Source organism: Danio rerio, chromosome 10 (assembly GCF_052040795.2).
Source record: "Danio rerio strain M-AB ecotype USA chromosome 10, GRCz13ab, whole genome shotgun sequence".
Classification (NCBI taxonomy): domain Eukaryota; kingdom Metazoa; phylum Chordata; class Actinopteri; order Cypriniformes; family Danionidae; genus Danio; species Danio rerio.
Window position 1 is genome coordinate 44,580,477 of NC_141030.1, and position 12,024 is coordinate 44,592,500.

General features: G+C 37.8%; 3 protein-coding genes across 3 annotated transcripts in view; all 3 read left to right on the top strand.

Moving 5' to 3' along the window:
• The first annotated feature begins 543 nt into the window (after window positions 1-543).
• On the top strand, window positions 544-1,718 carry LOC108191519 (trace amine-associated receptor 13c-like). The gene has a single exon (XM_087271486.1). It carries the CDS (start codon window positions 544-546, stop codon window positions 1,591-1,593), a length of 1,050 nt encoding a protein of 349 aa, XP_087127612.1. The 3' UTR covers window positions 1,594-1,718.
• A 4,489-nt stretch (window positions 1,719-6,207) lies between these two features.
• LOC108179083 (trace amine-associated receptor 13c-like) lies at window positions 6,208-7,269 on the top strand. The gene has a single exon (XM_087271536.1). The coding sequence runs from the start codon at window positions 6,208-6,210 to the stop codon at window positions 7,267-7,269; it is 1,062 nt and encodes a 353-aa protein (XP_087127662.1).
• Window positions 7,270-11,393: 4,124 nt separating this feature from the next.
• Window positions 11,394-12,024, top strand: part of si:ch211-139n6.11 — a 1,062-nt gene continuing 431 nt past the window's right edge. Inside the window, exon 1 of the mRNA XM_087271460.1 lies at window positions 11,394-12,024. This exon is cut by the window's right edge and continues 431 nt beyond it. Coding sequence (XP_087127586.1) covers window positions 11,394-12,024 — 631 coding nt within the window.

A 12,024-nucleotide genomic window follows, 5' to 3' on the forward strand; every position in this document is an offset into this window, starting at 1 on the left:
AAACACTTTTTCACACAGAGCTAGTAGTTTTGTATTTTGTGTTCTCTTAATAATAAAACCTTACTTTCAAAACTGCATGTGTTTACTTGTGTTATATTTGACTAATATTTAAATATGTATCTGAAAAATGTAAGAGTGAAAACATGCCAAAAAAAAAAACATGTTTTCACACCACTGTTAGAGACTCTTCCATACTGTTATTTAAAAGTAGCCATAAAACCTGTCATAAATCTTCTGAAACATACAGTGGCATGCCTAGTCCAGACCTATTTAAAAATGGATCTTACAAATCCTCTTTATACGAAATTCATAACTAATCATTACAACAGCTCAACTTATAAATTGCTCCCACACATCATGGACATGGACACATAAAACGGATCAATTAATCAATGTAGCATTTACCTTTAAAAATAAAGAAGACAAAAAACAAAACAAGCTTTCATTACCATAGCAATTAGAAACAGTAGACAGCAGGGATCTTTTTTTTTTTCATGAGAGTGGGCGGTAGATGGGTCGGTCAGTCTGATCCATACACTATAAATGAAAGGACAGAAAGGAGAACAGAACAAACTCCTAACAGGAGGAGATTCAGTCATGGCCTACGAGACAGAGGATCAGAAGACTCAATACTGCTTTCCTAACATCAACTCATCATGTGTCAAGGAGAAACGCTCCATTCGTGAATATATCATCATGTATCTGTTTTCTTCATTGCTGTCGGTATGGATTGTGTTTCTGAACCTGCTGGTGATCATCTCCATCTCTCACTTCAAGATGCTTCACACTCCAACCAACATGCTCATTCTCTCTCTGGCGGTAGCTGATTTGCTTATTGGACTTATTCTGATGCCCTTACAGGCCATCAAACAGATTGAGACGTGTTGGTACTTTGGAGAGACTTTCTGTGGAATCCATTTAATAATAATTGGGCTTATTTTCTCAGCAACTTTCAGTAATTTGGTTTTAATTGCTGTTGATCGTTATGTGGCTGTGTGTCACCCTTTACTGTACCCACGGAAGATAACCACGGCTAAAATGTTAATGAGTATCCTTCTGTGCTGGCTTTACTACTCCGCTTATAACACTGGCCTTGTGATTAATAATGGATATGCTGACACATCATACAGAACAGACATGTGTTATGGAAAGTGTACAGTCATTATGAGTTTTAGCTGGTTAGTCACTGATCTGTTCATGTCTTTTATTTTTCCCTGTCTCATAATGATAACTTTATATCTGAGGATTTTCTATGTCGTTCATCAGCAAGTGAAGGTTATAAACTCTCTGATGAAGGGTGGTAAATGTGTAACGGAGGGTTCAGTCAAGAGGAAATCTGAGAGTAAAGCTGCTCTGACTTTAGGAATCATTGTGACTGTTTATCTGCTTTGCTATATCCCATACTATATCTGTGCTTTATCTGTAAACTCTGTCACAGCTATTAATGTTTTAGGATGGATTGTGTATGCTAACTCAGGTGTGAATCCTCTAGTTTATGCTTTATTTTACCCCTGGTTTAAAAAGACAGCTAAAATTATCTTAACTCTGAAAATATTTGAGCCAGCATCCTCTCTGATCAATATTTTTAAGTGAAGATGAATTGTATTTAAAGTGGTAAAGCTGTTTCTCAAAGGTTGATATTATTATTTGTGATTCTATTAATACTGTAAATTAATATATAACATATGATAATAATCACATTTAAACATAAGTCAAACTTATACACGCTTTTAAGAATAATAAAAATAAATTGGCAGTGATAATATTGTTCCATTTGTTTCTAACTTCTGCATTTATTTCAATGTGTACATGTGAGGTGTTGGAGATGTTTGAGGTAAACAGTAGCAAATCAATGATGTATCAGGCTGTTCATTACATTTTATTGAGCCGTCATGTTTTTTTTTTTTTTTTTCCCAATTCACAGGTCACACACGAAAGCTGAAATCATTTTATCCAAGGTGGTAATGCATCTCTTTAGTGTGTGTGAGATTGCAATGCTTCACACCATTAATGAGCAGTTCAGTGAAGGATTATGAACAAGAACAACATCAATAACACATGAACAAATCATAAAAGTTATAGTTGCTCCTCAGAGTTGTTCCTTCATTGATGTTTTCATTAATCATTAGTAGTAGTAGTAATAATAATAATAATAATAATAATAATAGTAGTAATAATAATAATAATAATATAAATAATAAGAATAGTTTGTCCTTATATAGCGCCTTTAAAACTTAATTCTCAAAGCACTTTACACAAAAAAGACAGATATAAAACAGATTAGTTTAAACAAAGACAGACCAACCCGTGTGACTGCCTGGAGAGAGGCCTACTGTACCAACACTGCCATTTTACAAGCCCACAGTACAACATTAAAACAAATGATATCTATTTTGTCATGTAGGAGTAATATTTAAAATAAAACAAGTGAGCAGGCTCTTATGTGTGTTTTTAACAAGAAATATATCCACATTCAAAGCTTTCTCCTGATCAAGAGTGACAGCAAAACACTTAAAATCCACCACTAAATGAGGAAAGTCTTTCATTTATAAAGGTCTGTAAATCTTATGATAGATTTGCCAGAAAAATACGAATATTTCATGTCATCATTCAGCTTTATCACTGTAGTGCAGTGAAGGTACTTATTTCAGTCTTGACATTGATACTCACATTCAATTCCCTGACAAACCCTAAAGACTTTTCCATGCTATCAAAACAAAAGTAAAGCAGCATAAATAAATAAATATCTATCTATCTATCTATCTATCTATCTATCTATCTATCTATCTATCTATCTATCTATCTATCTATCTATCTATCTATCTATCTATCTATCTATCTATCTATCTATCTATCTATCTATCTATCTATCTATCTATCTATCTATCTATCTATCTATATATATTATGTGTCAATTTTTTCATCATCATTAAGCATAAAGCAGCATTATATGAGTTCCATGACAGCAGTTCTGATAATTAATAAATTTTTTTTTTAAAGTGACATGATCTGAAAGATCTGTTTATAAATGTGTCTGAACCAGGAATGTCACAATCTATTTATCCTTCATCAATACAATGGCATGTGAAAGCAGGTGTGTTTTGTGATTTAGTTTACCTTTAACAAAAATAACTGATTAAATATTAAATGACATATTTCAAAATGTGCAGCTTCTTAACCTCCAGTGTCTAAATATAAAAGATGTTGCAATTTAACTGCAGATTAATAATTCAATGTAAACATTTAATCAAACACACAGATATTGGTGGTGTATGGTGACCTGATTGTGGTTAACCGGAATTGAAGGAATGTTCCTGTTGTGTTTTAACAGCTATTTTTAGACTATTAAATTGTTTAAAACTGCAATGCAGAAGAGGATGATTCACAATCAATTTAGTCAGACTATAACTGGATATAATGTACTGATGGTTTTCTGATGTTATTTGTCGTGGTAACATATTATGGCGTGGAGGCCAGATGTTTGTATGAGTAGAATACTATGGCAAGAGGGGGGTGGTTGGCCAGCAGACAATGGCCGAAAGCAGGTTGGAAGACCGGCGGCTGAAAAGTAGGGCAATCAGAGCTATGATTAACTGCGGTTTCTTCTCAGTGACTGGCTCAGAGAGAAGCTTTTTTCCCCTTCCCTGGATATGACAGCCCGAACATTGCCAGTTTGGGACTCTATGCTTTCCAGCTCGCAGGATCGGTGCATTTTGTCAAAGGCCCACAGAGCGCGAGAGAACGATCTCCTTTCTCTCCCTCTCGCAGTCCCTCCACTGCAGTTTGGGTGCGAGACCAGAGCGAGTCTCTCGCTCTCCCACGGGACCCCAGCGCTCCCCGGGCAAGCCCACCCACTCCACGCTGCCTTACCACTGGCATGTCAGCGATCGTGCGGGCAGGTTCACTTGCAAGGGCTCTGCCTGCCTGGTTAGCGCTGGCCAGCCCGTCACAATGGCTTATCCGTGCAATCACTCGGCTATGCGATACAGTTCACCTAATGGCTTCCTAAGTTCAGGGGCGTGTATTTCACCGGGCTCAGTCCTGCGTACGCCCCTGACTTGCGAGTGGAGATTGCTGTCCTCCTGGCGAAGGATGCAATCGAGCATCCTTCGCCAGGAATGCACGAACTTCGAAATGCTAATGCAGAAGCGCATCAACCGATGCATTCGTCCTCGGGATTGGTTTGCAGCAATAGATCTGAAGGATGCGTATCTGCATGTCTCCATACATCCACGCCACCGGCAGTTTCTGCGGTCTCGGCAGAAGGGAAGTGCCGTATCTAAATGGAGGTTGGCCCACTGGAGAGTGAATGCCATCTCCCTCGCTTATCTAAGCCGGGGTGAGCCGTGTCCCCCAGGGGTGAGAGTGCACTCCACACAGAGTATCGCATTCTCTTTGGCGTTAGCACGCGGCGCCTCTCTGACAGACATTTGCAGAGCTGCAAGCTGGGCAACAACCAATACATTTGCTAGGATTTACAATCTGCGAGTGGAGCCGGTTTCCTCAAGGGTATTAGGTAACCCTTGGTGATTGAGGAAACAATTCGGTTGGGGTGTTTAAACACGCTTTCTGCGCCATTCTCCCTAACACAGAGGTACGTGTGCTTTTTCAGCTTTGTCAGTTAATTTCCCCATTCGGTGAACCCTACAGAGTTTCTTCGAGGCCCCCAGCATCTTACTCAGCAGAGGAGTCAGATGTTGGCCTGTTACGTTGTTGGCATGCCCGCTGGTCAGCCCGCGTTCTGGGTATAGGTGCCTGCTATGTGTGATCCCCTGCAGGCGATCTCATAATCTCACTCAACCACGGTTTAGTCCCTCTTGTACCCCTTCAGACCCTGCGTCCATTACAATGGACATCACATGACATCCCATTATTCTGAAATTTGGAACATAATTCAGGTCTGAAGGGGTTAAGGTGGGCTCATGTCTTCCCTCCCCGCAAACCATCCTCTTATGTACCCCTCCCCCGTTTCCGGGGCTGGGCCACAGGCTGTCACCAGGACTCCCCTCCTTGGGTAGCAGGTGAACTCCGCAGCGTCCTCCCTATCGAGACTGAACGCTTTCCCAACATACTGTCGTATTAAAAACCCTTTACTGGGTTATTTTCGACTCCCCGAAAAATATAGCTAAACCTGAACAGGTAATTAAGGTGAGTAAGGGCCAGGGGACACGTTGGAAGACTGCATCTAGCGTCGTTGTAGGTGCGCTCGCTCTACTGCATGGCGCACCCTTCGCCAGGGACGCCGTAAGGTGCTTTCGTTGTGCCGTTTTCCATAGATTTCCCCATAGTGGAAGGTTTTCCACATAGCATTGGAGTTCACCATCCGAAGGGGAATGTTGTGGTTGCTAAAGTAACCCTCGTTCCCCAAGGGGAGGAACAGAAATGCTATGTACCTTCGCCACAACGATTGTCCCTTAGCTGTTGAGTGTGAAAGTCTCTTCAGCTCAAAAGGATGTCGAGCACTGCACTAGCTGCGTCTTATATAGTTGACTGATTGTCATTGACGCCAGCTGTGCATGCTGACGCCGGCAATTCATTTGGCATTTCCTTGGCCCGATTTTATACTCTTTCAGATGATTGGTTTCTGACGAAAAACCAAAAGTAGAAGGTTTTCACATAGCATTTCCGTTCCCCGCCTCGGGGAATGAGGGTTACTTTACCAACCGCAACAATATAATTTAAAGCATTCTTTTGGTGCTGAAGCCACGTCTATCTGCATTAATAAACAGTATCGTTGCATTAACCTTCATTGATAAAAAATAAATAAAGCGAAACAAGAGGGACCAAAATCAGCAGGTCTAGTGCCCCATATGGGATTAAAATTCCCTCTCAGTTATGACATTTTGGCGCCGGGCCTGAAACCATCAAAGTAGAGTCGCACTAGTCACAATTCAGCTGAGTGCACATAAGCTTACTTTGGTGTGCTACAAGAGTATTGCAGTATGTAATGTGGGTGGAGTATCACTGCTTAACCCTTCAGTTTAAAGCTCTTTACACCTTAAAAATAACCCAATAAAATAATTAAGAATGAATAAAATATAAATGTAGTATTTAGCTTGAAAAATAGAGAAGAAAAAGTATTGAAGATCAAAACAAGCTTGCATTACTATAGCAACTATAAACAGTAGACTGGGAGGATTTCTTATTGTTTAATCATTTATTTCTTTAACATTTGATTGGGCGATGAGTGATGCAGACACTGTATAAATGAAAGGACAGAAAGGAGAACAGAACAAACTCCTAACAGGAGGAGACTCACTCATGGCCTACGAGACAGAGGATCAGGAGACTCAATACTGCTTTCCTAACATCAACTCATCATGTGTCAAAGGAAAACGCTCCATTTATGAATATATAGTCATGTATGTGTTCTTTTCACTGCTGTCAGCATGGACTGTGTTTCTGAACCTGCTGGTGATCATCTCCATCTCTCACTTCAAGAAGCTTCACACTCCAACCAACATGATTATTCTCTCTCTGGCGGTGGCTGATCTGCTTATTGGACTTATTGTGATGCCCATACAGGCCATCAGACTGATTGAGACATGTTGGTACTTTGGAGAAACTTTCTGTGGACTCAATTCAATAATAATTGGGGTGATCTTCTCAGCATCTTTCAGTAATTTAGTTTTAATTGCTGTTGATCGTTATGTTGCTGTGTGTCACCCTTTACTGTACCCACAGAAAGTAACCATGGCCAAAATGTTAATGTGTCTGTGTCTGTGCTGGCTTTACTACTCTGCTTATAACACTGCCTTTGTAATTAATAATGGATATTTTGACTCCTCACAAAGAACAGACATGTGTTATGGAGACTGTTTAGTCATGATGAGTTTTAGTTGGATACTCACTGATCTGTGCATGTCTTTTATTTTTCCCTGTGTCATTATGATCACTTTATATTTGAGGATTTTCTATGTCGTTCATCAGCAAGTGAAGGTTATAAACTCTCTGATGAAGGGTGGTAAATGTGTAACGGAGGGTTCAGTAAAGAGGAAATCTGAGAGTAAAGCTGCTCTGACTTTAGGAATCATTGTGTTAGTTTATCTGCTTTGCTATATCCCATACTATATCTGTACATTAACTGTTAACTCCTCCACAACTATAACTGTTTTGGAATGGACTGTGCTCACTAACTCAGGTCTGAATCCTCTGATTTATGCTTTATTTTATCACTGGTTTAAAAAGACAGCTAAGCATATTTTGACTTTGAAAATATTTTACCCGGGTTCCTCTCTGATCAATATTTTTACAGAACATGAACTGTAATTTAACTTATAATCCCTCATATAGTTTCTAAAGAAAAAAAAGAGACAACATGGTTCCTTTTCTTCCTAACGTCTCCCTTTATTACACTGTGGGTCATTAGAGATGTTGGGGTACATAATGATCACCCTAGAAAATCATTGATGTATTAGGCTACTCATAATTTTATTGATTATTTGTATTTAGTAGTCATGTTTATATTTCCAATCCACTGGTCACACATGATAGTTGAACTTATTGTATTTGAGGCAGTGTTGCATTAATTCAGTTTGTGTGTGTGTGTGTGTGTGTGTGTGTGTGTGTGTGTGTGTGTGTGTGTGTGTGTGTGTGTGTGTGTGTGTGTGTGTGTGTGTGTGTGTGTTTACAGTATTTTACACCTTCAATTAACGATTCAGTAGAGGATCACCTCTAACAATATTGATAATAGTACCAAAAATAAATAAAAATATTTATAATTGGTCCTCAGAGTTGTTACATCATTGGTGTTTTCACTGATCAGTAAGAGTAAACAAAGACAGACCAACCCATGTGACTGCCTGGAGAGAGGCCTACTGTACCAACACTGCCATTTTACAAGCCCACAGTACAGCATTACAATAAATGAAATCTATTTTCTAATTTAAGATTGACCTCTTAAGGCCCAATGTGTTTTTTACATGCATTTTTTTTTTATTTCTCTTTGCTATTTGGGCTTATTGGAACCCAATTAGAATAAAAACACAAGTATCATCTTTTGATATGATGTACTTTTAGAGAAAAATGATGTCCATACTGTATATGTGGATTCGTGGTTCGAATTTACATAAAGCACTTTTTCCTGATAGTTTTTTATGCATATATAACATATACATTTATATATACGGTTATTGTGTACAGACATCATTTATCTCATACAGGGGCGGACTGGCCATCTGGCAGACCAGGCAGTTTCCAGCTGGGCCGACGTACTTTTTGGGCCGGGCTAATCATCGTTTTATGATCTGATTGGCCCATAAAAGGCTTAGCAGCCTATAGTTAATTAATTGACAATGCTGTGATCTGTGACTCTCTGAAAGAAAGATGCTTTTTTTTCTGGACAGACAGACCGGGCCGGCCCATGTGACACTCTGCAGCCCATTGTTTCTTTTCGTTATTGGCATTGGGCTGACCCAATCACAAACTCCTATTTTGGGCTCTGTTTGAGCGTGCATCGTCTGTGTGTATTTGTCAAAATAGTTGAGAGTCATAGAGAAGAAACGGAAGGGAGGTGCAGAGAAATCGCAGGAAACACACTGGCGTTTCATTTAGCGGTTCTGAAAAGTTCCCCGTTCATTCTAGTACATGGCTAAAAGCGCAAATCACGTGACGACACACACTCTGCCAAGAGCTGCAGCCAGTAGTTCAGCGGGTGAGCATAAACCCCAGGTGAGAGTAGTGCATGTCGGACTGTTCATTAAAGATCTGCTAGATCTCATCTCACTATAGTTGAGAAACGTGATATTGAATTCATCTTGTCTCTATCTAACAACTCTTCTGTCTATTTAATCACTTGTTCTCAGGTAACTCTGAGTGCAAAAGATAAGTTAATATATTAATTTATGTAACATACACTGATTCTGCACATTGACTGATTGCTTACCTTTATCGTATACATTTATTGCATGTTATATTGTTATAATGACCATTATTGATTATTAAAACTGATATTCCGCAAAAGAGACTTATATTATGAAAATTACGAAATTAAAGCAACAGTCGAGAGATCTGATCCCCCCAGCAGGTCAGGATGCGCCTGTATAAAGCGGCAGCTAAGGCGCACTCTAGAAAACTGGACTAGTGAATGACATGAAGGCGATCAGCCTAATTCATGACATGTTTTTGTTTACTAATTCTTTAAATACAACTCTCTTGAGCTCTAAAGAGAAAGAAAATGGAGAAGAAATTTGCTGTTAAATTAATTTTAGCAGAGACACAACTGCCAGTCATTTTGACATTAGTTTTTCAGTTAGGGGATATGTAGCTTAATAAAAATGTTTAGTTGGACACTGTACAGTCCCACAATAGTCTACACTAAAATTAATAATATATTCATTATATTCATTATTAATAAAATTAATAAAATGAACCTATGAAACTGACAAAACGCAGAAACATTTTGAATGTTTGCTTTTATTTTCAAATTGTGAAAAGAAACACCCCCTTATGCAGCAGCAGTCTCAAGTTAGGACACTTTAAAAAATAATTTAAAGATGATCGCCCTGCCAAGTCAACTTTACAGTTGAAGTCAGAATTATTCGCCCCTCTTTGAATTTTAATTTATTTTTTAAATATTTCCCAAATGATGTTTAACAGAGCAAGGAAATTTTTTACAGTATATCTGATAATATTTTTTCTTCTGGAGAAAGTCTTGTTTGTTTTATTTCAGCTAAACTAAAAGCAGTTTTAAATTTTTTTCCAAACCAATTTAAGGTCAATATTATTAGCCCCTTTAAGCTAATTTTTTTCGATTGTCTTCAGAACAAACCATCGTCATACAATAACTTGCTTGATTACCCTAACCTGATTAACCCTAATTAACCTAGTTAAGCCTTTAAATGTCACTTTAAGTTGTATAGAAGTGTCTTGAAAAACATCTTGTCAAATATTATTTCCTGTCATCATGGCAAAGATAAAATAAATCAGTTATTAGAGATGAGTTATTAAAACTATTATGTTAAGAAATGTGTTAAAAAAAAGCTTCTCTCCATTAAAACAGAAATTAGGGGAAAAATAAACAGGGGGTTAATAATTCTGACTTCAGCTGTAAATGAAATAGGTATAGTGCGAGATATAAGTGGATTTGCCGCAGATCAACCTCTCACATGCTCTGCAGGAAGGCTGAATGATAATCTTTAACAAAATATGTAATTTAGACTATACTGATATTTGCTCATGCAAAATTAAACACCAGAACATATACTGTTAGCCTATTTCAACAGCTATAAATACAGTTAGCATACAGATTTTTTTTTTACTTGTAGATCATGGCCCTAAAAATGAAAATGTAACCTGAAAACATTGTTAAAAAGGCTTACGATAGGCCTAACAGCCCAATGGCTTATGTTAAGGTTTCCAAATGCCAGCTGGACAATCACACACACACAAAAAAAACCTCACTCATGATAACATAACATAAATCTTTATCTTTACCTTCAAAATGATGAAGTTACATAGCCTATTGAGCAGCGTGTTATTCATGCTAAACTTAATCCAATTTTCAGGATAATAACTGTGAATGTCTTTTTTCAGGTCTCTTTTTTTAGGTATTTTTCTGGTTACACTAATGCCCTAAAATGTAACTAAGTAACACATTCAGCTACTATTTTTTAAATGACATTAGATTGTAACATTCTACTTTTTCCTAACAATGATAGCTGATTAGTTGGGCAATAGGCAAGATGAAGCGTGATGACTCGGTTACGCTGATTTCACTATATTTATTTACTGGTTATATGAATAGTGGGTTAGTGTGCTTGTGTGGGCATAGTTTGACGTCTTGACCTAAAACTTTAAACATTTTTACTATTTGGAAAAAAGCAGAAAGAAATAAGGAGAATAAGATATAATTTAAAGCACTCGTTTATAGGGCTGAAGCCATGTCCATCTGCATTAATAAACAGTATCGTTGCAGTAACCTTCATTAACAAAAATAATAATAAAGTGAAACTGTACATATTATTATTACTTTAAAAAGTATATTACTGCCTTAAGTCAGTAACTTAAGCAGTAATGCCAAGTAATAATAAATAAGTGAATAAACAGCCTAAATGAAAGGAACAAGAGGAACCAAAATCAGCAGGTCTAGTGGCCCCAAATGGGATTAAAATTCCCTCTCAGTTATGACATCCTGGTTCCGGGCCTGAAACCATCTCTATTCAAAGTATATATATGTATACACCTTAAAAATAACCCAATAAAATAATAAAGAATGAATAAAATAATAAATGTAGTATTTAACTTTAAAAATAGAGAAGAAAAAGTATTGAAGATCAAAACAAGCTTGCATTACTATAGCAACTATAAACAGTAGACTGGGAGGATTTCTTATTGTTTATTTCTTTATTTCTTTAACATTTGATTGGGCGATGAGTGATGCAGACACAGTATAAATGAAAGGACAGAAAGGAGAACAGAACAAACTCCTAACAGGAGGAGACTCACTCATGGCCTATGAGACAGAGGATCAGGAGACTCAATACTGCTTTCCTAACATCAACTCATCATGTGTCAAAGGAAAACGCTCTAGACATGAATATATCATCATGTATGTGTTCTTTTTACTGCTGTCGGCATGGACTGTGATTCTGAACCTGCTGGTGATCATCTCCATCTCTCACTTCAAGAAGCTTCACTCTCCAACCAACCTGCTCATTCTCTCTCTTTCTGTGGCTGATCTGCTTGTTGGACTTATTGTGATACCCATAGAGGCCATCAAACAGATTGAGACGTGTTGGTACTTTGGAGCCACTTTCTGTGGAATCAATTTAATAATAATTGGGGTGATTTTCTCAGCATCTTTCAGTAATTTGGTTTTAATTGCTGTTGATCGTTATGTAGCTGTGTGTCACCCTTTACTGTACCCACAGAAGATAACCACGGCTAAAATGTTAATGAGTATCTGTCTGAGCTGGCTTTACTACTCCGCTTACAATGCTGGCCTTGTCGTTAATAATGGATATTTTGACACTGCACATAGAACAGATGTGTGTTATGGAGACTGTACAGTCATAATGAGTTTTG

Excerpts from the sequence above, each read along its gene's own strand:
- LOC108191519 (XM_087271486.1), top strand. The coding sequence starts at position 544 with ATGAAAGGACAGAAAGGAGAACAGAACAAACTCCTAACAGGAGGAGAT.
- LOC108179083 (XM_087271536.1), top strand. The coding sequence starts at position 6,208 with ATGAAAGGACAGAAAGGAGAACAGAACAAACTCCTAACAGGAGGAGAC.